General features: G+C 47.9%; 1 protein-coding gene across 1 annotated transcript in view; it reads left to right on the forward strand.

The window, feature by feature from the left end:
- The window catches only part of ST6GALNAC1 (ST6 N-acetylgalactosaminide alpha-2,6-sialyltransferase 1), a 163,396-nt gene that overhangs the window by 104,494 nt on the left and 31,684 nt on the right, over positions 1–27,218 (forward strand). Inside the window, exon 5 of the mRNA XM_040437068.1 lies at positions 23,076–23,214. Coding sequence (XP_040293002.1) covers positions 23,076–23,214 — 139 coding nt within the window. The remainder of the gene's footprint in view (positions 1–23,075; positions 23,215–27,218) is intronic.

Below are 27,218 nucleotides of genomic sequence, written 5' to 3' on the forward strand. Positions count from 1 at the left end.
AGTTTAGGCCTAGGGACGAACCCATGCAGTTAGGGGGAGCTACTCCTGGATCCGCTTTTAAGCATACTGGTCGTAAGAAGGGAGTGTGTTTTTTCTGCAGACAGGAGAGACATTTTATCGGATTATATCCATACATTCAGCGTAAAAAAAAAAAAGGACATTTAATTCCCATCTGTCTCTTGGAGGGGTGAGAGGAGAGTCAGAAAATGTGCATTTGTCTTTCACTGGTAGTACCCAATTTCTCCTGACTGCTGAGGTGGCGCTAAAGTAAAAAACTGTGGGGATTGAGGTGTTTATCGACAGCGGGGCAGGAGTGAACCTGATTGATGCTCAGTTCGTCCGTATGCACGGGTTGTCAACAAGTGCATTAGAGAAAAACATTTCCATTTTGCTATTGATTCTGCACCTCTAGCTCAGAAGTGTTTATCTCAAGCGGTGCATGATATCAGATTAAGAATGGGTGACTTTAATCAGGAATTTATCTCGTGTTTTGTGATGGAGAGTCTCCCTGCTCCAGTGGTTCTGAGTTTGCCGTGGTTGAGCAAGCACAATCCAACCATCAATTGGCAAGCTTGACAGATACTGGATTGGGGTGATTATTGCGTTGACAATTGTCTTAATACATCTTTTTCTGTTTTAAATACTAAGACATTGCCTTCAATTATTTCTGATTTTGCCAAAGTATTTTCTGAAAGTGGATGCCAGGATTTACCTCCACATCGGGAATATGATTGTCAACCTATCAACCTTATTCCCGGAGCTAAGTTGCCCATATCTAGGTTGTATAACCTTTCTGCACCTGAAAGACTGGCCATGAAAGAGTATATTACCGAGAGTTTGGCTAAAGGACACATAAGACCTTCCAAATCTCCAGTGGCCGCAGGTTTTTTTTTTGTTAAAAAAAAGACGGAGGTCTTCGGCCATTTCTGGATTTCCGTGAACTCAATTACTGTCCGTAAACCTTACCGCCTTCCTTTGATTCGTGATTTGTTTGTGCCAAGGTATTCTCCAAGTTGGACTTAAGGAGGGCATATAATCTGGTCAGGATCAAGGAACGGGATGAATGGAAGACGGCTTTTAATACTCCTGAGGGTCACTTTGAGAACCTGGTAATGCCTTTTGGGTTGACCAATGCTCCTGCGGTTGTCCAGCATTTTGTGAATAACATTTTTCATCACCTGGTGGGGAGGTTTGTAATCGTGTATTTGGATGACATACGTGGAGATACATCAGGATCACGTTAGACAGGTGTTGCAGATCCTAAGGGATAATAAATTGTACACAAAATTAGAGAAGTGTGTTTTTGTTGTACACAAGGTGCAATTTTTGAGATACCTGTTGTCGTCTTCGGTTTTTTAGAATGGATCCAGAGAAAGTCTGTGCTGTATTGGACTGAGAGCGACCCAAAAATCTGAAGGCTCTTATGCGGTTTTTGGGGTTCACCAATTATTACCGAAAATGTATTCAGAACTATTCGACAGAGGTGAAACCTTTAACTGACATGACTAAGAAAGGGACGGATGTCTCAGTGTGGCCTGATTCGGCGTTGCAAGCTTTTTCTGCGGTTAAGGAGTGCTTCTCTTCTGTCCCTATATTGGTGCAGCTGGATGTATCACAGCCTTTTATTGTGGAAGTGGACGGGTCCAAGGTGGGAGTAGGAACAGTTTTATCGAAGGGCCCATCACCTGGTAAATGGCGTCCATGTGCCTTTTTCTCTAAAAAAAAACTCTCTTCCTCAGAGAGAAATTACGATGTGAGTAACAGAGAGTTACTGGCTATTAAGTTCTCTTTCGAGGAATGGCGTCATTGGTTGGAAGGGGCGATTCATCCGATCACGGTGTTCACAAAAACCTGGCTTACCTGGAGTCGGCTTGTCACGGGGTTCCGAAGGTGCACTCGGTCCCCCATTGCCCGCAGAACTGTTGCTTAGCTTTTGGAATGAGGTTCTGTGTTTGACCTCATTCCCAGGGCGGCTTTACTAGCTGGGTGGCTCCCTGCTCCTAGTCTGCCTTGAGCGCCGAGCTGATCACTCGGTGCTCGACTGGTTGGTCTGTCGGTCATGTGATGCTGGCCACGTCACATGACCCTCACTCCCCACTATAAATACAGGCAGCCTGCTGGCTACAGGTTGCCTGTTAATTTCTAGGCTCCTGGCTATTTTTTGGACTACTGAATATTTACCTGATCCTGTTCCCTGACGATCCTCTGCCTGCTCCTCCTGTACTGCGCATACATCCTGGTATTGTGACCTCGGCTCCCACCTGACTACTCTCTTAGGACTCCTCTTGTACTTCGCTACTCTCCTGGTATTTGACCCCGGCTTCTCCTGACCATTCTTTGCTTAATCCGTTGTACTGCGTAGCTCTCTTGGTTCTTACCCGGTCCGTTCATGTTCCGTATTTTGTCTTGTCTGTCTTCCCTGCACATATCCTAAGTTAGGGATTGCCGTCCAGTTGTCCCCTGTCATCAGGACTCGTGAGGCAAGTAGGCAGGGCCAGGGGTGAGGGTGGAGCGCAGTGGTCACTACCCTTCCCCCTGTGTGTGTGTGTGGACGTGACCGTTACACGGCTAAACGACTGAACCCGAGGCAGGCCAGATGATCTTTGTTTTTCACCAGATTCAATTTCACTGTCACTTATCGTCCTGGGGTTAAGAACATCAAGGCAGATGCCTTGTCACATAGTTTTCCTGGAGGTGGTGATTTTGAAAATCTGAGTCCTATTCTATTGGAAGGGGTGGTGATATCTGCCCTATATCCTGACCTACAGGTGAAGGTGTTAGAGGCCCAGGGAGACGCACCGGACTCTTGCCCCTCTGGGAAATTGTTTGCGCCATCGGAATTGCGTTACAAGGTGTTTGAGGAACATCACTGTACGGTTCTTACGGGACACCCTGGGAGCAGATCCACTGCCAATATCATCTCTTGTAAATTCTGGTGGCCGGGGTGGAGTAAGTGTATTGAGGACTATGTGTCGGCCTGTAGTGTCTGTGCATGTGCTAAGGTGACACATACTCGGCCTTCCGGATCCCTACTTCCGTTGCCTATGCCATCCAGACCATGGACTCATTTATCTATGGATTTTATCACTGATCTGCCTAATTCGTTAGGAAAGACCGTTATTTTAGTGGTGGTTGATCGTTTTAGTAAAATGGTGCACTTTATAGCATTGTCTGGCCTACCTAATGCTAAAATATTTGCTCAAGTGCTTGTTGATAACACTGTGAAACTCCATGGCATTCCCTCTGATGTGGTTTCGGATCGTGTGACTCAGTTTGTGTTCAGATTCTAGAAGGCGTTCTGTACTCGGCTGGGGGTACAACTGTCTTTTTCATCCGGAGCATTCTAATCAGAGCCTGGAGACTTACTTAAGATGTTTTGTCTCTGAGAACCAGGATGAGTGGTCTTCATTTTTGTCTTTGGCAGAGTTTGCCATAAATAATCGTAGAGAAGAGTTCACTGGCAAGTCACCATTTTTTGGGGCATATGGGTTTCACCTGCAGTTTGGCACTTTTTCTGGTTCAGATACTTCTGGTATACTTGAGGAGGAAGGTTTTTCATCATCGTTATCATCTATATGGCGGAAATTTCAAAATAGCTTGATGAATATGGTCAACAAGTATAAACGTGTGGCTGACAGGAAACTTATGAAGGGTCTGGACCTAAGAGTGGGTGATTTGGTGTGGCTGTCCACAAGAAACATTAAGTTGAAGGTATCTTCTTGGAAGTTGGGTCCAAGGTTTATTGGTCCATATAAGATCACGGCCATTATTAATCCTGTAGCTTTTCGTCTTGAACTTCCTCAGGTTCTGAAAATATATAATGTTTTTCATAAATCTTTGTTGAAGAGATATGTTGAACTTTTGGAGCCGTCTTCCTTGCTACCCGCTCCTGTCATGATGGACGGTAGTTTGGAATTCCAGATCGCCAAAAAAATTGACTCTCAAGCTCTCCGTAGATCTCTTTAGTATCTTGTTCACTGGAAGGGTTATGGACCTGAGGAGAGGATGTGGGTACCGGCATCTGATGTGAATGTCAGTCATTTGGTGAAAGCTTTTCACGAGTCTCACCTGGATAAGGTCGGTCCTGGGTGCCCGGAGGTCACTCGTAGAAGGGGGTACTGTCACGGACGTACCAAGACATACGGACGTCCCCGTGACAGTGAGTGGCAGGAGATCTTTGAGAATGGCAACACGTGGTTTGATTTGACATGTTTACCTTGACATGTTTTCACTAGGAGGTGTCCATCTTCCTTCCCTAATTTTCAGGCCTTATTTCCTTTCCCCTTTCCCTCTTATGTTTGGTGTGGGGTTTTCCTTCCACTCTAGATCGTGACATTTACTAGATGTAGAGGACCTGTGATGATGCTCTGTGCAGTTCCTTTACTAGATGTACAGGACCTGTGATGATGCTCTGTGCAGTTCGTTTACTAGATGTACAGGACCTGTGATGCTGAGGATGATGTCAACACAGGTCATAGCAGATGCTCATATCTAACCGAACCTTTCTTTGTGCAGTTCCTTTACTAGATGTACAGGACTTGTCATGAGATCATCACAGGTCCTTTAGTTTTCTCTCCTGATGATAGGGATAATATGATGGAGCTGGACAGTAATGAGTGAAATTAGGGGGCAGGGCCATTGGTTCATCACAGGCCCCTTTTCCCCATTGCCCCATAGCAGCTGCTTGGTCTGCCTCTATTGGAGGTTCACCACTGGCTATAACCTCCCTTCTGCTTCTTAGCTGTGTCATGTGACCAGCACTCTGACTTTACAAATAACACAGCATCTTATGTGTGGGCAGGAAGTCAGTTTCCTATGGGAGCCTCAAAGTCAGTCTCATAGGAATGAATAATGAAGTAACTGTTTTCCTGTCCTGTGTCAGTTGGAAATCAGAGTGCTGGTAATATGACACAGCTGAGGTTCAGAAAGGAGGGGATAACTCACAAATACAGTCACCAGTGAGAAGATTACATTCAGTACAGATTTGTACAAATCTGTGGCAACTACACATGGCAGATAAAGAACATGTATATCATTTGTAGTAAATGGTTAAGATTTGCCTACAGTGCTAACCTTGCTATACAAACTGCCATTAAAGTGGTTGTGCCACTATTAAATGTTATTGTAATATAATTCAGCATGAAAAACAAGTTATCTTTGTAATGAACTTTGTTACAAATATTTTCTAGTTGTGAGATATTCTCTTTAATTCATAATAAAGGCATCTCCTGGTGTCTAATCTGAACAATAATGTGCATGTCCACCAGGGGCATAGCTAGAACTGACTGGGCCCCACAGCAAATTTTCTATGGGGTCCCCCTCTCTGATATTGATGACATATCCTGAGGACAGGTCATCAACAGTAAAAAGCTTTTTTCTCTTTTTAATCAAGTAGCTGTCTCTGAATCAGTGTCTTAAATATCTGGATAGGAGTAGTAATGCTCTCAGGCGCTGCCCTGACGTGGGGGTGATTTTAACTTTTTTTATAAGACAATAAAGCTTTATTATATATTTTATGGGTAAGTTGTGGGCTTGTTTTTCCATGTAGGTTATTTGTTATGTTTTAAGCTCGTACCATGGTCATTATAGTATTGAGGTATTGTTAAGCACAACAACAGTGTGCTGTCCACTGCTGACGAAGGTGTCATGGGTGCTTGCTTGGTCTGTTTGGTTCTTTTTGTTTATATACAGAATAAGCAGATGTTGACATAGATACACAAACACTAACATACTTACACACACACACACACACACAAACACGTATATACTGTAGGAGAGTCCCCGGAATAATAATGGACGGACGATACGTGCCACCAGAGGTCCTGGCCTCGGTGGAGTAAGAACCGGATCATTGCGGTTACAGCGGCGAATGCTGCTGGTGCAGCGTGTCCGGGCCGGTTTTTACTGGGAACAGGTAAAGAGCTGGGGGGGTGCCTGTTCCCCACGGCCAGCCCAGGTTTTTGGTAGAGCTGGGCCTTTAAAGAACCCAGCCTGCTGATGATGGGGGTGGGGTGTGTCTTGCTGTGCTGGAGATTTCCACAGACAGAGTCAGTGCTGGTGAAGGAGAGTCTGGGCGCAGCACACATTGAAGGATAGTCCTGGGACCTGTGGTGCTACGAGCCGAAGTGGCTCTGGCCTGAGGAAGACAAAGGCAGGTAGCCTACAAGCCTGCAGAAACTGCTGTGGTCTATCCAAAACAAGGTGACTCAAACCTGCTGTTTAATTTCTATGGAAGGACTTTTGTTTATGCACTATGTGGATATGAACCTGTGTGGTCTGCACATTGCCTGTTATGCCTTTGGTGTAAATAAAGTCACGGTGAACCACAAAGACTGTCTGTGATTGCCTCAATACTGCCGCCGCTACCGTAGCCTACCACGAGCACATCCCCACAATTGGTGGAGGATGCGGGCATTCCTGCAGTGAGGCAGGCCTGAGGCAAAAGTTGTGTTGGACTGCATGTCATATATCAGGCCTGCAAGTTTTATGGTTCCTGACAAGATGGAGGAGGCCATTAAGCACCTGATTCAGAGTAATGTACAGCAGCAACAGGCATTGCAGGCTCAGAGGGAAAATAATGAGCTACAGCAAAAAAGACACGAGGAGGCTATGTGTGCACAGCAGCAAACAAACAATCTCCTAATGCAGCAGCTGGTAGCCATGCAAGAGTCGGTGCGAACATCCCTGCAAGGAGTTTCAACCGCAACAACCCCGACTGTGTCTACCGCCAGGGATAAAGTCCGATCCGCCCTGAGGAAAATGGGTCCGGAAGATGATATAGAGGCGTTCCTGAGGGTGTTCGAAAGAACCGCAGAGCAAGAGAGGCTGCCATTGGAACAGTGGGCCGAGGTGGTGGCGCCTTTTCTGGTGGGGGACGCACAAAAGGCCTATTTTGACCTCAGCCGCGATGAGGCCAAGGACTATGAGAGGCTAAAAAGTGAGGTGTTGGCCAGGTTGGGGGTAAACACCTATGTGCGAGCGCACAGGGTGTATCAGTGGGTGTTTGCCGAGTCCCGACCCACCCGGTCACAAGCCTATGACTTACTTCACCTAGTAAAAAAATGGCTTCAGCCTGAAATATTGAGCCCTTCTCAGATGGTTGAAAGGGTCGTGGTCGACAGGTTCGTGCGTACCCTCCCGAGAGCCATACAGCGCCGGGTGGGACAAGGCGATCCAGGCAACCTGGAACAACTGGTTAGCCTGGTGGAGAGGTATATGGCCACTCAGGATTTGGTGCGGGACTCAGCGGTACTACCGAAGTCACGTCAGCCCCCGTTGCCGACCCGGGATCCTGAAAAAGGGATCCCACCTCATAAGGAGGGGAGTGGATCTCCAGTCCGTGGGAGGAATACCCTGGGGAGGAGGGAGGCTGCGAGGATCAGATGTTGGCATTGTCAGGATTGGGGACATGTGGCAGCCAACTGCCCTAGGGCATCCGAACCCATGGACTGCGGGTTCGCTCGCCGGTCCTCTTTTTATGCCGAACCGGTGTATATAGCTGACCCCCTGCTGGCTGCGGACACCCCTCCGTTGTGTGATGTTGTTGTCAATGGTCACTCCGTGCAGGCCCTGCTGGACTCTGGGAGCCTGGTAACTCTGGTCCATGAATCGCTGGTAACGGAAAAACTCCCAGATAGGCGAACCCTTACCATTGTCTGTATACATGGGGATCGCCGGGAATATCCCACCACTAAGGTTACCCTGGCGGTGTGTGGGATGGAGGTACCACATGTCGTCGGAGTGGGGAGACGGCTCCCTTATGCCGCAATATTGGGAAGGGACTTTCCCCTGTTCTGGAATTTGTGGAGGAACAGGTTGCCTACCTGTGGGGAAGAAAAATGTCCGGGTCCCGAGCCCGAGGACCCCGAGGCAGGGGCCCCAGCTGTAGGGGTCACCGTAGGGGAGGAAGAGTGTAACCCTGACCGGTTTCCCCTAGAAGTATTGGCGGGTGAGACAGTAGAAAGTTCGTCTATCCTGGATCTGGGGGTACCCCGAGAAACCTTCGGGACCGCACAGCTCCAGGATTCGACGTTATTGCGGGCTAGAGAAGGTGTGTCGGTGATTAATGGCGTTGCCCAGCGTCCCGGCGCCGATATCGTATTTCCTCACCTGGCCTATAACCAGGACCTGTTATATAGGGTAGACAAGGTGAGACAGGAGGTGGTGGAACAACTGGTGGTGCCCCAGCCTTACCGGCGAATGGTCCTGGATTTAGCGCATGCGCATGTGTTGGGTGGTCATCTGGGGGTTAAGAAAACGCTGGAGCGAATTCTACAACGGTTCTATTGGCCTGGGATTTATGAGGAAGTCCGGAGGTTCTGTCAGTCCTGTGCAGTGTGTCAGGTGACTAGCCCCCACCCTCAGTATCGCAGTCCACTGGTACCTATGCCCATTATAGAGGTGCCCTTCGAAAGGATCGCCATGGATCTGGTAGGCCCCATTATTAAGTCAGCCCGAGGTCACCAACACATACTGGTAGTGTTAGACTATGCCACTCGCTATCCGGAGGCGGTCCCATTGCGCCATACGTCGGCCAAGGTAATAGCTAAAGAGCTTATGAGTATGTTCGCCCGGGTGGGGATACCAAAGGAGATTCTGACGGACCAGGGGACACCCTTTATGTCCAAAATAACAAAGGAATTGTGTAAGCTATTAAATATTAAACACCTGCACACGTCCGTCTACCATCCCCAAACCGATGGGTTAGTAGAACGGTTTAATAAGACCCTGAAGTCCATGCTAAAAAGAGTCGTGGCTAAGGACGGGAGAGATTGGGACTTACTGTTGCCCTATGTTTTGTTTGCGGTACGGGAAGTGCCCCAGGCGTCCACGGGGTTCTCGCCCTTTGAGTTGTTATATGGGCGGCATCCCCGTGGACTACTGGACATCGCTAAGGAGGCATGGGAGCAACAGCCTACGCCTCATAAAAGTGTGATAGAACACATAGGAAAAATGCAGGACCGAATAGGGGTCGTGTTGCCGATCGTCCGGGAGCACATGGAAGCGGCACAACTGGCCCAGAGTCGGGTATATAACCGATCCGCCCGGGTAAGGACATTTCACCCGGGTGACCGAGTTCTTGTACTCGTGCCCACGGTCGAGAGTAAATTCCTGGCCCGGTGGCAAGGACCCTATGAAGTTAAGGAGAAAGTGGGCCCAGTTGATTACAGGATATACCAGCCAGGGCGGCGGAAGCCCGAACAGGTATATCATGTGAATCTACTAAAACCTTGGAGAGACAGAGAGAATTTGTTTGGAGACAGCCCGCCCTCTGTCTGGACGGCAGGGAGTGACCCGGGGTCACCAGGTGTTCCGGAGAACGCCGCTGGGGTGATGATAGGGGACGGACTGTCGACCAAACAGGCACAAGAGGTGAGAGAATTCGTTAGTCGGAATAGGGACGTATTCTCTGACCTTCCTGGACGTACCACCTTGATCGAGCATGACATTGTCACCGAGCCCCGGGTGAAAGTCCGCCTAAGACCATACCGAGTACCGGAGGCTCGGCGACAGGCCATTTCGCAGGAGGTAAGATCGATGCTACGTCTAGGGGTCATAGAAGAGTCAAAGAGCGAGTGGGCTAGCCCGATTGTCCTTATTCCCAAACCGGATGGTTCATTACGGTTCTGTAATGATTTTAGGAAATTAAATGAGGTATCAAAATTTGACACCTATCCCATGCCTCGGGTGGACGAATTGATAGAGCGGCTGGGAAAAGCCCGGTATTTTTCGATCCTAGATCTCACGAAGGGCTACTGGCAGGTACCTCTGACGGAGGCGGCAAAGGAGAAGACGGCCTTTGTCACCCCGGAGGGGCTTTTTCAGTATAGGGTGTTGCCTTTTGGGTTGCATGGCGCTCCGGCTACGTTCCAGCGTCTGATGGATGTCGTCCTCAAGCCCCATCACCAGTATACCTCCGCGTATCTGGATGATATAGTCGTGTTTAGCCCGGACTGGGAGGGTCATTTGTCAAAACTTCAGGCAGTGATAGATTCTCTAAGGAAGGCGGGGTTGACTGCCAACCCAAAAAAATGCTCGGTGGGACTAGAGGAAGCTCGCTATTTGGGGTATGTGATTGGACGCGGAGTCATTAGGCCCTAAGTGAATAAAGTTGAAGCAATCCGGAATTGGCCCAGGCCTCGTACGTCCAAGCAAGTACGGTCATTTTTGGGCCTGATTGGGTACTACATGAGGTTCATTCCCCATTTTGCCACCTTGGCAGCCCCGTTAACCGGCCTCTTGAAGGGTAGAAAGTCGGTGATGGTTCGCTGGGGGGAGCAGGAGGAGGAGGCGTTCTCCCGTTTGAAGTCGGCCCTATGTGAGTCCCCGGTTCTGGTGACGCCCGACTTCAAGCGGGAGTTTGTAGTTCAAACAGATGCCTCGGGAGTAGGACTAGGGGCTGTGCTTTCCCAGGAGCTCAACGGGGAAGAGCACCCCGTGGTTTTTCTAAGCCGCAAGCTTACCCCAGCAGAAACCCGGTATAGCATTGTGGAGAGAGTGCCTCGCCATCAAGTGGGCACTCGAGTCTCTCAGATATTACCTTCTGGGGAGAAGGTTCCGTCTGGTGACCGACCACTCCCCTCTCCAGTGGATGAGTCGAGCTAAGGAGGGGAGCGCTCGGGTTACCAGGTGGTTCTTGTCCCTCCAGAACTTTAAGTTCACTGTTGAGCACAGGGCCGGCCGCTTACAGGGGAACGCAGATGCCCTGTCCCGGGTACACTGCTGTGCATGTGTTCACCCCCTCAGGCTTGAACAGTATGTTTAAGCCCTCAGGGGTGAACAAAGGGGGGGGATATGTAGGAGAGTCCCCGGAATAATAATGGACGGACGATACGTGCCACCAGAGGTCCTGGCCTCGGTGGAGTAAGAACCGGATCATTGCGGTTACAGCGGCGAATGCTGCTGGTGCAGCGTGTCCGGGCCGGTTTTTACTGGGAACAGGTAAAGAGCTTGGGGGGTGCCTGTTCCCCACGGCCAGCCCAGGTTTTTGGTAGAGCTGGGCCTTTAAAGAACCCAGCCTGCTGATGATGGGGGTGGGGTGTGTCTTGCTGTGCTGGAGATTTCCACAGACAGAGTCAGTGCTGGTGAAGGAGAGTCTGGGCGCAGCACACATTGAAGGATAGTCCTGGGACCTGTGGTGCTACGAGCCGAAGTGGCTCTGGCCTGAGGAAGACAAAGGCAGGTAGCCTACAAGCCTGCAGAAACTGCTGTGGTCTGTCCAAAACAAGGTGACTCAAACCTGCTGTTTAATTTCTATGGAAGGACTTTTGTTTATGCACTATGTGGATATGCACCTGTGTGGTCTGCACATTGCCTGTTATGCCTTTGGTGTAAATAAAGTCACGGTGAACCACAAAGACTGTCTGTGATTGCCTCAATACTGCCGCCGCTACCGTAGCCTACCACGAGCACATCCCCACAATACATACACACAGATATATATACAGTAAAGACCAAAAGTTTGGACACACCTTCTCATTCAAAGAGTTTTCTTTATTTTCATGACTATGAAGGCAGGGCCGGCGTCATAACCCGGCATCCCCGGGCAAGTGCCGGGGCCCAATGCTCTTGGAGGGGCCCACTGAGCTGCTAGGAGCACTTCCATCAATACAGATGGAAGCTCTCACTGCTGTCATTTCACTTACGCAGTACCCCTTTGGTGGGCCCTCTGAGTCACATGGGTCCAGCTGCTGCAGAGACTCAGAACACGCCCCCAATACACAGGACATGCTGCCTGAGGAGAGAGACAGCAGGGCTGGAGCAGAGAAGTGTGAAGACAGTCTGTGAGTAAGTCTGCACTGTGACTGTCTCTTCTCTGTGGGACAGAAGGAAGGGGGAATCTTCGATCTGCTATTCTATTTAGTGGTTTTACTGTTTCATTAAGCTGCTTGTCTCCATGACACCTGCCCCCCCCCCCCCCATATCCTGTCCTATCTCATCCTCATGGAGCCCCTGCTGTCTCCTTTCCTCCCTCATGTATCCAGAGCTCCTGTCCCACCCTCCTATCTCCTATTGCTGCCCTGCACAGACCTCCTGCCACTACTTGTATGATTCCCCCTCAGAGCCCCTTCCACCTACTTGCTGTGTCCACCCCTCCTGTCCATCCAGGACCCCTGTCTCACTCCTCTGCCTCTCATTATGGTGGCTTCTGAACCGCATTCACCATAAGGACCTCATGTGACTGTGCCCCCCACCCCGTACTGTGCCCCTTTATACCCTGCATTGTGCCCTCTTACCACACTCTGTGCAGTGCCCATAGTCATTCCCTCTACTGTGCCCTCTTATACCCTTTTATCTGGTCACTGTATGGCGGTGTTATCACTATATGGCGGTGGTATCCAATAACTGGATGGCCATAACTGTATCCCTTCCCTGCCCACACCACTTTTTTTAGACCTGGCATGAGCGGGAAAAATATACAGATTGCGGTGCTAAGGACCGTTGCGCCACAATCTGTGTCAGATATACGCCTAACATAGACGTATTTCTATATAATAAATGACCCCCTAATTGTATTATCATTCGGGGTAGGGTTAATATCTTTATATTATATAGATTCTAGTGTATTATACGGTGCCCTGTATTTCCCAGCAGAAAATGATCCTTGGGAAACACAGTCCTCATCCCTGACCACCAGGACCAGGTAGCACTCTGTCAGTACATGGCGGCCTCCCCTCTCCGCCACGCTGCTCCGCTGTGTACTGGTGCTTATTATGACACTAGGGCTGGGTTCACATCCTATTTGTGCCATCCATTTAATGAATACCAAAAATGTATGCGTTAACAGATGCCTCAGACTGATGCCGTACAGTGGCGTCCGTTCACCATACAGTTCCATGGTAGAAAAAAAACATATACGTTAACGTATGCATTTTTTACTGGACTCTGCAGGATACAAAAACATGGAGTGCTGCACATTTGTATACATCAAACCGATAGGAAAAACGTGATGTGAACACACATTGGGAGGGGGGCACGTACTAAAATGTGCTGTGGGACCCAGTCAGCTCTAGCTACATCACTGCACATCTCCTTCTCTCCTCCAGCCCACTGCTGCAGCAGGCCGGAGGAGAGAAGGAGCGCAGGGAGCTACGGTTAGTGAATGACTGGACCGCCGGCTCACCTGCGCTCCAGCAATAATAGGGATGTGAGGAGGCCACTGGGGGGTCAGTCATTACACTGTGAGGGCCCCTTACACAGTATAATGACTCCCAGTGCCCCCCATTTAGTATAATGATCCCCATTGACCCTCCATTCAATATAATGACCCAGAGTGCCCCCTCCATACAGTATAACCCCCAGTGTGGGGGCGACTGGGGGTCATTATTCTGAATGGAGGGCCAGTGTGGGGTCATTATACTGTGAAGGCCCTTTACATAGTATAATGACCCCCAGTGTCCCCCATTTAGTATAATGATCCCCAATGACCCTCCATTCAGTATAATGACCCCCAGAGCCCCCTCCATACAGTATTCCCCCAGTGTGGGGGCTACTGGGGGGTCATTATTCTGAATGGGGGCGAATGGGGGTTATTATTCTGAATGCAGGGCCACTGGGGGTCATTATAGAGTGGGGGGGGGGAATTAGGGGTTCATTATACTGTGTGAAGGGCCACTAGTGGTCATTATACTGTATAGGGGCCACTGGGGGTCATTATATCGTGTGGGAGCCACAGGGGGACATGTAATCGTAAAAAAATGCCTCATGGGGGCCCACTGGGATTTATCGCCCAAGGGCCCAGATGAACCTGGAGCCGGCCCTGTATGAAGGCATCAAAACTATGAATTAACACATGTGGAATTATATACATAACAAACAAGTGTGAAACAACTGAAAATATGTCATATTCTAGGTTCTTCAAAGTAGCCACCTTTTGCTTTGATTACTGCTTTGAACACTTTTTTGGCATTCTCTTGCATTCGCTTCAAGAGGTAGTCCCCTGAAATGGTTTTCCAACAGTCTTGAAGGAGTTCCCAGAGATGCTTAGCACTTGTTGGCCCTTTTGCCTTCACTCTGCGGTCCAGCTCACCCCAAACCATCTCGATTGGGTTCAGGTCCGGTGACTGTGGAGGACAGGTCATCTGGCGCAGCACCCCATCACTCTCCTTCATGGTCAAATAGCCCTTACTTTCAAAGTTTTCCCAATTTTTCGGCTGACTGACTGACCTTTATTTCTTAAAGTAATGATGGCCACTCGTTTTTCTTTACTTAGCTGCTTTTTTCTTGCCATAATACAAATTCTAACAGTCTATTCACTAGGACTATCAGCTGTGTATCCACCTGACTTCTCCTCAACGCAACTGATGGTCCCAACCCCATTTATAAGGCAAGAAATCCCACTTATTAAACCTGACAGGGCACACCTGTGAAGTGAAAACCATTTCAGGGGACTACCTCTTGAAGCTCATCAAGAGAATGCCAAGAGTGTGCAAAGCAGTAATCAAAGCAAAAGATGGCTACTTTGAAGAACCTAGAATATGACATATTTTCAGTTGTTTCACACTTGTTTGTTATGTATATAATTCCACATGTGTTAATTCATAGTTTTGATGCCTTCAGTGTGAATCTACAATTTTCATAGTCATGAAAATAAAGAAAACTCTTTGAATGAGAAGGTGTGTCCAAACTTTTGGTCTGTACTGTATATATATATTGTAGGGGGTTTAACTCAGTCACTGTTGACACACACAGGCGTTAATTTAGTCTTCACCACAGGCAGAGTTTATTCTAGCAAACAATAACAAACATGTCCAAGCTTTAGCATTAAGCTTTCTTCAGCCCACACATATTTGATAACATAAAATCCCACACCCTGGGTTCAGTCCAGGCTGGGTAATAAAACAGTAGAATCTCACCACTCTTTGGGATCTTTCAGAGACCAACTCCCAGCCCAACTTGTTCAGCTTTCAGATAGCCCATCCACACTTGATCTCCCTAGCTGAGATGTCCCCAGCCTTTTTAACCACATCTTTATGAAAAACCCTGGATGGAGTACGGGAGTGACCTGTCCCACACAAACTCTCTAGTCCCTCCTAAAATCCGGACCCAAAATCCACTTTAATCAAAACCTCCCAGCAACCTAATGTTACTGGCATACTAGTTCCTAGGAATTATATCACTGAGGAATACATCCTCAGTGAGATGTACTGACCATCCACGATTCTCCCCTCCAGGTTATTACAATACACACACACATATACACACAATCACATACACAGATTTTATATATATATATATATATATATATATATTACATACTGTGTGTATATATATATATATCTCTCACAAAAGTGAGTCCACTCCTCACACTTTGATACAATATAAAGTAGTCAGTGTACAGCTTGTATTAGGCCTCTTGCACACGAACTTTGTGCGGCTATTCCATGCATTTGGGACCGCAGTTTGCAGTCCCCAATGCACGGGCAAGGTCTGTGTGGCGGCCGCAATCCGTCCGCACCGCCAAAAAATAGAACATGTTCTATTTTTTTGCGGTGCGGAGGCACAGAGAGAAACCCCACGGAAGCACTCCATAGTGCTGCCGTGGGGTTCCGTGTCTCCATTCCGCACCACAGCTCCGGACTGCAGACCCATTCAAGTGAATGGATCTGCATCCGTGATGCGTGAGGCACACAGCCGGGCAACAGCCGTGTGCATGAGGCCTAAAAGTAAATTAGGTGTGCCCTCAAAATAATGCAACACGCAGCCATTACTGTCTAGACCACTGGCAACAAAAGTGAGTGTCAATATATTGTGTGGCCACCATTATTTTCCGTTTGAGGATGCCCCACAGCTGCTAAATAGGGTTTAGGTCTGGAGACATGCTTGGTCAGTCCAGCACTTTTACCCTCAGTTTCTTTAGCAAGGCAGTGTATCAAAGTGTCATATCTTCAGTGTTGTCCCATGAATAAACACATATACCAGATTATACCGAATATACCAGATATACCAGAATTGGACCCGAAGGGGACCACAGGTAATTACAGACATAGTTAATGCAAACAATGTTTCAATTTTTCATCTTGCTGTTCCCACTTGTCAACAACCTCCTGAAATACCACCACGTTCATTTACCCAGCAAGGAACTATTCATCTCTCCTTCCATCTTACCTTCTCATCTGACAGCTTGCACAAAGCTGCTTGGCAACATAAAACACTTCCTTCCCAAACACACACAGATACCTCCTGCCCTCTCCTATTCCCACCTATAACACTTTCTCTGCTTCTCCTTACTGCTGGTGATATCTCTCCAAATCCAGGCCCCCCTCAGCAAATCCCCACTATCACCTCTACGTCCCAATACAAATCTCCTTCTACAAATTTCTGCAACCCCTTAAACCTAATATCCATTCCTGTGACCCCTGCTCCTTTGGTTCCTCTTGCAGGAGCATTATGGAACGCACGCTCTGTCTATAACAAACTGTCATACATTCATGAACTTTTCATCTCTCAAAACCTTTCATTTCTGGGTCTCACAGAAACATGGCTGACACCCTCTGACACCTCCTCCCCTGCTGCACTCTCATATAGTGGATTTCAATTCACTCACACCCCCCACCCCGGCTGCAAACATGGTGGAGGAGTTGGTCTTCTCCTATCAGACACCTGCTCCTACAGCCCAACTCCACTGCCACCCTCCATTACGCTCACCTCATTTGAAGTACCCTCTGTTCGCATCTACTCTCCCTCCAACCTCCAAGTAGCCGTCATTTACCGCCCCCCAGGCCCAGCCACCATCTTTCTTGACCACTTTTACACCTGGCTACTACACTTTCTTTCTGCCGACATCCCCACTATCATCATGGGTGACTGCAACATCCCTATTGACACCGGCCACTCAGCCGCCTCTAAACTACTATCGCTCTCTTCCTCCTTCGGCCTATCACAGTGGTCTTCAGTTCCCACCCACAGAGATGGTCACACTTTGGATCTTATCTTTACCCGCCTCTGCTCCCTATCTAACCTTTCTAATTCGCCTCTCCCCCTATCCGGCCACAACCTACTCATCTTCTCTTCATTGGTCTCTTCTGCTGCTCCCTCGGTCCACACACTAGCACACCCCCGCAGGAACCTTAAATATCTAGACTTTCGCTTGCTTTCTGACTCTCTTCTCCCACTCTCTACCATCTGTTCCCTCCAAGACCCAGATGCTGCTACCACCGTATATATCACCACAATAAGTACAGCTCTGGACACTGTTGCCCCCCCTCACACACAACAAAACCCTAAAAATTAACAGACAACCCTGGCACACCAACCTGACCAAAAAACTCAGACAAGCTTCCAGGGCTGCTGAGCGGCAATGGAAGAAATCCCATTCAAAAGATCATTTCACCGCATACAAGCAATCCCTCCTCATATTCCCTCCTGATGCAAAACAGGCCTACTTCTCATCTCTCATATCTTCCCTGGCCCACTTTTAACTCCCTTCTCCGTCCCCCAGCACCCCCACCCTCTCCTCCCTTCTCAGCTGAGGACTTTGCCAAATATTTCAAACAAAAGATAGTCAACATCAGAGAAAGCTTCACTACACAGTTCCCACAGACCCTCTGCACAACTGCTCGGTCCTCTTCTCCCAAAACCCGCTTCTCCACCATTACAGAAGAAAAACTCTCCACTCTACTCTCCAGATCACATCTCACCACCTGTGCACTTGACCCAATCCTATCCCACCTCATCCCTAACCTCACCACAGTGTTTATTCCAGCCCTAACTCATCTCTTCAACCTATCACTAATGTCTGGTGTCTTCCCCTCTGCTAATAAACACGCTACCATTACACCCATCCTCAAAAAGCCTTCACTTGACCCATCTTCTTTGTCCAGTTATCGCCCCATATCACTGCTTCCGTATGCCTCAAAGCTACTTGAACAACATGTCTATTCTGAACTGTCCTCTCACCTTTCCTCCTGCTCCCTCTTTGACCGCCTACAATCTGGCTTCCGACCCCACCATTCGACTGAGACTGCCCTCACCAAAGTCACCAATGGCCTACTGACAGCCAAAACCAAGAAACAATACTCTGTCCTCCTTCTTCTTGACCTGTCCTCTGCCTTCGACACTGTTGACCACTCCCTTCTGTTGCAAACTGTCTCATCTCTTGGCATCACTGACCTGAACCTCTCCTGGATCACATCATACCTCACAGACTGGACGTTTAGCGTCTCCCACTCCCGCACCACCTCCTCGTCTCATTCCCGCTCTGTCCTAGGACCCCTGCTCTTCTCTATCTACACTTTTGGCCTGGGACAGCTCATAGAGTCCCATGGCTTTCAGTATCACTCCTACCCTGACGACACACAAATCTACCTCCCTGGTCCAGACATCACCACCTTACTATCCAGAATCCCACAATGTCTATCTTCTATATCATCCTTCTTCTCCTCTCGCTTTCTAAAACTTAACATGGATAAAACAGAATTCATCCTCTTTCACCCATCTTGCTCACTTCCCCCCCAACAGACCTATCTATCACGATCAATAGCTGCACACTCTCCCCGGTCAACCAAGTCCTTCTCTCCTCTCCTCTGATCGCCTCTTCCCACAATCGCCTCCAAGATTTCTCCCGTGCATCCACCATACTCTGGAACTCGCTACCCCAACATATCAGACTCTCACCTACAGTGGAATCCTTCAAAAGAAACCTGAAAACCTACCTCTTTAGACAAGCCTACAACCAGTGACCCTGCTGCCTCCATACAGCCATGACCAACTTCACCCACACCTACTGTGTCCTTCTCCCATACCATGTAGATTGTAAGCCCTCACGGGCAGGGCCCTCTCTCCTTCTGTACCAGTTTGTAACTCGTCTTGTTTATGATTAGTGCAATTGTCTGTATGTATACCCCTTCTCATATGTACAGCGCTATGGAATGAATGGCGCTTTAATAATAATAAATAATAATAATAATAATAATAATCTACACATACACACACTTATTTACTTACAGGCTGCAGGTTCACCTGCTTCACCTCTGATGTCTCGTGGAGGCTAAAGGACCTTTGGAACGCAGTAATGGTAGGCTAAAGGACCTTTGATCATGTGACATGATGACATCATCAAAGGCCTACCTTTAGCATACCATTACTGCATTCCAGGTCCTTCATACTGGTATGTACACCCCCTTCAGATACATTCATACTAGGGGCCTGGCCTAAATTGTACTAGAAAAGACACTGCTCCCCAGGCCCCTTCTCCACTCAGGCCCCGAAGCAACTGCTTCCCCTGTAGTTACACCACTGAGATGGTTGCAGATGTTCAGTTCCATTCTTCAACTGCCAATAGCTCTATGTATTGTGAGAAGCTGTGCGACAGTTACAGGGAGAGAGCTGCAGCAGAAAGGACATGCCTCCTGAGCTGTGATAGGAGGAAGGCTGCATCAGAAAGGATATGCCCGCTTAGAAAGGCCATTCCCCCTAAGAAAGCACACTTTCCCCGAGTTCCCAACCTGAAGGGAATCTAGCAGAGTAACTGGAGCAGTGAATGGGGATATCTCTGGGTCCATGTGAGGTACAGGGCTGGTTCTAGCTTTGTTACAAAGATTGTCATGTACTATACGATCTCTGATTTTCATTTATTGCGTCAATTATGGCATAACCCCTTTAACAGAGTTGCCCCACTAGTTTTATTACAAACAGCTGACAGGTCTCTGGGGTGTCGATGGGGGCTAAGTTCTCTCCCTCCATAGCCAATATTTTCATGGCATGGTGGGAGAGGAGCTTTCTCCTCATCGACACCCATCCTTTTTGGGAGCATATCAGGTGGTATGGCCGCTACATCGATGACCAATTTATTTGGTCTGGTGGTGTGGCGGCCATACCACCCTTTGCCCAATACCTTAATTCTTGTGTTAATGCTATCTCTTTTGTGGTGCACCATGAACCACGTGAGATTTTCTTTTTGATCTTGCACCTGAGGGGGGACTCGGCCACTGCTACTATACACACTTCCACTTTTAGGAAACCCCTGGCAGGCAACACTATATTGCACGGATCCTCTTGTCACCCACTACACACAGTACACAATATACCAAAGGGTGAAATGATCCGTGCTAGACGGAACTGCACAAATGTGGACTCATTTATGGAGGAAATAGGGGAAATTATGAGCAGAATGATACAAAGGGGATATTCACGTAAACATATAGATAGTTGTGTTCAGCAGACATTGGACATGGATAGAAACCTGCTAGTTTACCCGGCGAGGAGACAGATACAAACTGAAGCACGAGTATCATCAGACATAACCCCCCAGAGTCCATTTGTAACACAATATAGCGTGGCGTTTCCTGAGATCTGTAAGATCATTGAAGCGACATTTTCCGGTCCTGGCATTCGATAAACAATGGGCAAAAATAGCAGGGGGGGGGGGTGTAAGATGTGCGGCCCGCAGAGCCCCCACAGTAGCAACCTATGTTAGTCCAAGTCTCTTTCAGGATAGAAAGACATCACAACCTAATTGGTTAAAGACAAAGGGCAGCTACAAATGTGGACATAACAAATGCATATGCTGTGACCATACCGTGGTAGCTAGGACTTTTAAGTCCACAGCTAATAACAAGGTCTTCCCAGTGTAATCTTATCTCGACTGCAATACCACTTGTGCAGTATATCTAATCACATGTCGAATTTGCAGCTTGCAATATGTAGGCTGCACTATAAATTCCATCAAGGTGAGAATACGTAAGCACATCTCGGATGTGCCGCATCATGGAAGCCGCGGCGAGCTTAGCTTTCCATTATGGGGACACATCCGGCATGTTGATTTAAGGCATTGAGAGGGTTAAAGTACCCACGAGAGGAGGCGATCACAGGAGAAAACTCCTAAACAGGGAATCCTTCTGGATATTTCAGCTGAGCACCCGTCACCCTGAGGGACTCAATAAAAGATTGGATTTAATCCTGCAATTGTAAGATAATAAGTTTGTAGAACATGTTTTCCATCTCCGATATATGGTTGAATAATGTTATGTTTTTAATACAATGTAAACGGCTTTTTTATTTGAAGATTGACACATGTGAATGGCAGCATGGAATTTAGGTCATGTGATAACCCAATCAAGAGCACTGGTGGGAGTCCACTATATCTGCTGCATTCATTAGTATCTTACTATGTCATGAGTAAGGGCTCGCATTCTAAGTAGTCCGAAACATGTAGACTAAGATTGTTTTTCCTGGATGTATTTTTATACCGCGTCAATAAAGTATCGATTTTACCTCTGCGAGACTGAGCTGGATTTTGCTTTTCATTTGGACAAACAGCTGACAAAGGTATAAAAAGAGTGATACTCACCTTACCAGTCCACCACTGCCCCCATGCCATTGCCTCCCTGATCTCCCACCAGTTGCCTCGACCTGTGAGCACTGCAGCCAGTAATTGAGCTCCTGTAGATTTCAGATTCTGACAGGCGGACCTACAGAGATGCCCCAAAACAATCAAGAGGTGTATACCTTTTAGTCACTTTGGCACATCTCACACCCCCAGGAACTAGATCAAGACCGGCATTATATCTTGATAAATTCCACGTAGGTGTCAACACAGGATGAGACTTAGAGGGCAGCAAACTAGGCAATTTACTCAGAAGACAGCAACTCCAGGAGCAACATGAAAAGCACATGGTATTATTTAGCGGTATTATTTAGCGGTATTATTTGGGAATTGTATTGCAGTATTATTGTTTGGTATATGGTGGTGCATTAGGTGGGTGATATACAATATAAGCATTATTAAGAATAAAAAAGGTATTGTTTGATGCCATAACCTTTGGAAGAAGTTAGGTTGTACACATTTTTCTACTGTCTTCCAAGCTCCCAAGCAGTGCAGAGATAAATGTCTAAATTAAAGAAAGTCATAAAAATGGTACTACTTGATTTAAAGGGTTTCTGTCATCAGAAACATCGTTATGTATCTGGCTGACATTAGCGATGTGCTAATGTCAGCAGTACATAACAGTGTGCTTTATAACTCCCTGCCTGCCGCCGTTCCCTCAAAATAAAGACTTTTTATAATATGCTAATGAGCCTCTAGGTGCTAGTGGGGCGTTGCTGCAGCACCTAGAGGCTCCGTCTTCTCACCCTTTGTCATGCCCATGTCCAGTTGATTGACGTCCTAGTTCTCCTCAGTGCCCTGTAAATCCTGCGCCTGCGCCGTCCCGTTTAGTATTCGGCGCACGCGCAGTGAGTGAAGGACGCTCTCCTGCTGCCGGCTTCACTCACTGCACCTGCGCCGAATACTAAACGGGATGGCGCAGGCGCAGGATTTTACGGGCACAGAGGAGAACTCGGACGTCAATCAACTGTACATGGGCGTGCCAAACGGTGAAAGACGGAGCCTCTAGGTGCTGCAGCAACGCCCCACTAGCACCTAGAGGCTCATTAGCATATTATAAAAGGCTTTATTTTGAGAGAATGGCGGTAGGCAGGGAGTTATAAATCATACAGTTATGTTCTGCTGACATTAGCACATCACTAATGTCAGCCAGATACATAACGATTTTACTGATGACAGAAACCCTTTAAGAAGTACAGAACAGTAATAATATTTAGTGTACCGCCCAAATATGTCCACTAGATGGCCCCGGTAATGTTCCAAGACAAGTACTGTGTTTTATTGAAAATCTAACCCGCTCCATACTGCCACAAAGTGGTGCTGCTTTACCAGGACATACAGTAGGGGTCTTGTATATCAGTACACCTGTCCTATATATACGGCTGGGCATAGACATGAGATATACTGTAGATCATTAGATACACTAGATCGGTTGGTTCCCTGTACATTTGGCCATTAAAATTACAAATGTTTACAACCGTCCACAGGCGATAAAAGCCAGAAGCAAAAGGGAGGAATAAACCATCCCGTTTATAGCATCCAATCTGCCATCAGGTTCTGCCTGAATGCAAATCGAGACTACAGGGCTTAGGTCCGCATCTAAGATCCAAGAAGCTTGATATTTTGTTATATTTATATGTTTACATATTCACTGGATACATTGTAGCCACAAAAGTGTATTATGACATTCATATAAAATGCATTGTGGCAATTATGGCCAACGTCCATTGATCTTTTTATCCTTTTTTAGGGTTAATGGAGCAATGATTAAAGGATATGAGGCTGATGTGGGAATGCGGACCTCATTCTACGGCTTCACTGCTTTCACAATGCTATCTTCCTTCTATTTGCTAAACAGGAGAGGATTCTCCACTGTTCCCAAGGACGAGGTACAGTCTTAAATCTGTAGTCAGAAGATGGATGCACATTAGGCCCCATGCACACGACCGTGGTTTTTGTCTGCATCCGAGCCGCATTTTGGGGGATTGGATGCAGACACATTTACTTCAATGGGGCAACAAAAGATGCGGACATCACCGTGCGCTGTCCGCATCTGTATCTCCACAAAAAAAATAGAACATGTCCTATTCTTGTCCGTTTTGTGGATCCGCAATTTGTGGACCTCAGAAACGGCTACGGCCGTGTGCATGACCCCCTAATCACAGAAGGTCTTTGCCAACACAGATTACACATTCCCTGTGATTAGCATCTACAGCTAAACACATTATATTAACGTCAGCAAAATGAGGAATGAAGACTTGGGATTTCAACATGCCCAATCCTATTGTTTTCTGAGGAAAGATGTCTGATAGCCGCTTACTCTCCTCTCCCTATTCAGAACACATGCACTCGTGGCCGAGCTGCACATGCATGTGTATAGGGGTGGTGGGAGCGATATATACTGTACATGGTCAGTTCAAGGGTGATGGGAGGATGAATAATCTTGTAGAGTAGAAAGAAGATACTAAGCATTCTGATGTAGGCTACAGGTAGATGATACCTTCTGACTATTGCTGTAAAAGTTAATAGAGATTTTACATTTCCTTTGACCTTTGTGAGGAGGAAAATAAATTGTGTTTCTCGGGATGCATGAAGGTGACACAGTGCTATACAAACAGTGTGGCATAAGTAGCTTGTAGCTCTAGCCTAATAATGACAGCCATTGTGAATATTAATGATCTTAGGCTAGGCTGCCACCTCTTTATGGTATTGGTGCCACATGAGTGTTTAGTGCCGGGTGAAGCGGGGGCTTGGTTGTCTAAAGACAGCAGAGCTTCTCCTTTAACAGCCATTATAGATGGAACCTCTGATTGTGGCTGTTTAACCCCTTAGATGCCACGACCAGAAGTAACCACAGCACCTAAGTGGTTTACAAAAGGAAGGGGCTCCCTCTGTATGCCCATCGGCACCCCTTTCAAGATGACAGGGTGCTTATGGGTTTCCATGGCAGAAGGTGCCTAATGAAATCCCCACAGGTCTGCTATCTTTGTATATCAGTAGTAATAAGTCAAAGCAACTGGACTTGTTGATTGCATTTACATTGCATTTAGACTGAAGCTATTAGGTGTGGTTAAACTGCCTCGGGAGAGGTGTTAGAGCTGCATTGTAAGTGGCAGACAATAGATTAGACTTAACATAAATAGCTTCTTTCTCACCCCTTTTGAACCTCGTTCTAGGGATCGGTGTGGCCCTCAGCATTCAAACCTCCATTGATCACAACTTTTCATGTGTCTCTATGACATATCAAAAGTTTTGTGAAAAATTAGTGCGATGTCCGGGCCACAGGGTACAGTGAGTGTTATGGTGGTGTGCCGAATAGGGGTAGTAGTTGTACTCACTTTTGCCGTGGGCCGGCGTGCAGCGGAGGCGAAGACAGCACAAAATCCTCTGGGGCACTCTCTATTGCAGGGAACACCAGCCAGATGGAAGTTGAGGTGCCCTTGATGGTATAGATGTTTAAGGTGCTTTGGTGGCTGGGCCCCTGTGTTTGTGATGCCAGCACCGTAAGGTGCAAATGTTGAGGATAGTAGAAAGGATGAGGAGTCAGTTGTAGTAAAACAGTTGGACGTTTACTTAAATCAAATGTCTCAGGACCGTTGGTACAGTTCATCAGTTCATCAATTAGTTTAGCTTTAATCCTTACAACAGGTCTGGCAATTGTCAGTTGAGTTTTCCTAATGCTGTTACTTTACAGGCAAGACAAAAGTTCTCTTCTTAGATAGCTCTACTGTAAGTCCAATCTCTAGTACTCAGGTACTGAATATAATGGTTTCCTTGCTTTTATATTGAGCAATCCAATAAGGGCTTTCTCCCTTGTGGCAGGCAAACTCTCTGCTACATTATTTTATGCAGGATGCCCTCCTGAAATATTCAGGTTCACTATGTCCCAGAAGGCGATTAGTGAAAAAGGATAATTCTGCGCACTAATCATCCAGTTGTGTCCAGGCAGGGGCGGGCTGGGCAGGGAGGCAATTGCCCCCCAGGCCGCCCTAAATAAACGGCCGCTGGGCCACCCGTCTTTAAAAAAAATGTTTTTATTTTTTATTCTTCAGGGCCGCATCGCCGATCACCACAGGCGGCGCGGCCCTGGATGTAATTGCGGCCGTGCTGTGTGCTGTGGGGCAGGGGAGGGAGAGGCGTGTCCCTCCCCTGTTCTTCTGATAGGCCGCAGGCACTAATGCCTGCAGCCTATCAGAGGCCGGCTCAGGCAGCGCGATGACGTCATTATCATCGCGACGCCTGAGCCGGGCCCACACAGCAGGGACACAGGCCGGAAGAGGCTTGCATCGCATCGCTGCTGATGGAGGTAAGTATTAGTGTTTTTTTTTTCTTCTTTGCAGGGGGCTGGCACTATGGGGGGGGGGGGGATCTGGCACAATTGGGGGGTGATCTGGCACTATAGGGGAAGCTGGCACTATAGGGGGGGCTGGCACTATATGGGGGGATCTGGCACTATAGGGGGGGCTTGCACTATAGGGGGGCTTGCACTATGGGGGGGGAGCTGGCATTATGGGGGAGCTAGCACTATGGGGGGGCACTATAGGGGGAGCTGGCACTATAGGGGGAGCTGGCACTACAGGGGGAGCTGGCACTACAGGGGGAGCTGGCACTACAGGGGGAGCTGGCACTATAGGGGGGGCTGGCACTATAGGGGGGGCTGGCACTACAGGGGGAGCTGGCACTACAGGGGGGGCTGGCACTACAGGGGGAGGGAGCACTATGGGGGGAGCTGGCACTATAGGGGGATCTGGCACTATAGGGGGAGCTGGCACTATGGGGGAGCTGGCACTATGGGGGAGCTGGCACTATGGGGGGCTGGCACTATGGGGGGCTGGCACTATGGGAGGCTGGCACTATGGGGGAGCTGGCACTATAAGGGGATGGCAATATGGGGGGGCTGGCACTATGGGGGGGAGCTGGCACTATTGGAGAAGCTGGCACTATGGGGGCATTTCTTACTGGCACATTATGGGGGGGCACCATGGGAAGAGGAGCACTATGGGGGTATCTGGGGGCTCTAAAGGGGCTTTTTTTAATTATTGGCACATTCTGGGGGGCACTATAGGGGAGAGCAGCACTATGGGGCATCTGGTGTTACTATAGGGGCATTATTTGGGGGCACTATGGGGGAGTGGAGCACTATTGGGGCATATGGTGGCACTAAGAAGGGGCATTTTTTTACTAGCACATTGTGGGGGAGAGGAGCACTATAGGGGCATCTGCTGGGGGCACTAAGGGGCATTTTGTTACTGGCATATTATGGGGGACCCTATGGGGGAGGGGGAGAGGAGCAGTATGAGGGCATTTACTGGGGCACTATATAGGGGTATTTTATACTGGCATACATTATGGGGACATTAGCTCAACTGCGGGCACTAAGCGGGGGTATTTCATGTACTGTCATATTATAGGGAAAATTAGTACTACTAGGGGGTATTATGGGGAGCTTTACTACTACTGGGGGCTATGAGGAACATGATTACTAGGGCACTATAGGGGCATTATTACTACTAAGTGTGCTCTGGCAGAGAATTATTTCTATTGGTGGGATTTTGGGGAGCACTGTTACTTTGGGGGCACCCTGGCATAGTATCAGCTTAGCACAATTATTTTTGGGGGACATTATCTTTATACTATTAGGCCCCTTTCACACGGGCGAGTATTCCGCGCGGATGCGTGAGGTGAGCGCATTACACCCGCACTGAATACCGACCCATTCATTTCTATGGGGCTGTTCACATGAGCGGTGATTTTCACGCATCACTTGTGCGTTGCGTGAAAATCGCAGCATGCTCTATATTCTGCTTTTTTCACGCAACACAGGCCCCATAGAAGTGAATGGGGTTGCGTGAAAATCGCAAGCATCCGCAAGCAAGTGCGGATGCGGTGCGAT

This window comes from Bufo bufo, chromosome 6, assembly GCF_905171765.1.
Source record: "Bufo bufo chromosome 6, aBufBuf1.1, whole genome shotgun sequence".
NCBI lineage: Eukaryota > Metazoa > Chordata > Amphibia > Anura > Bufonidae > Bufo > Bufo bufo.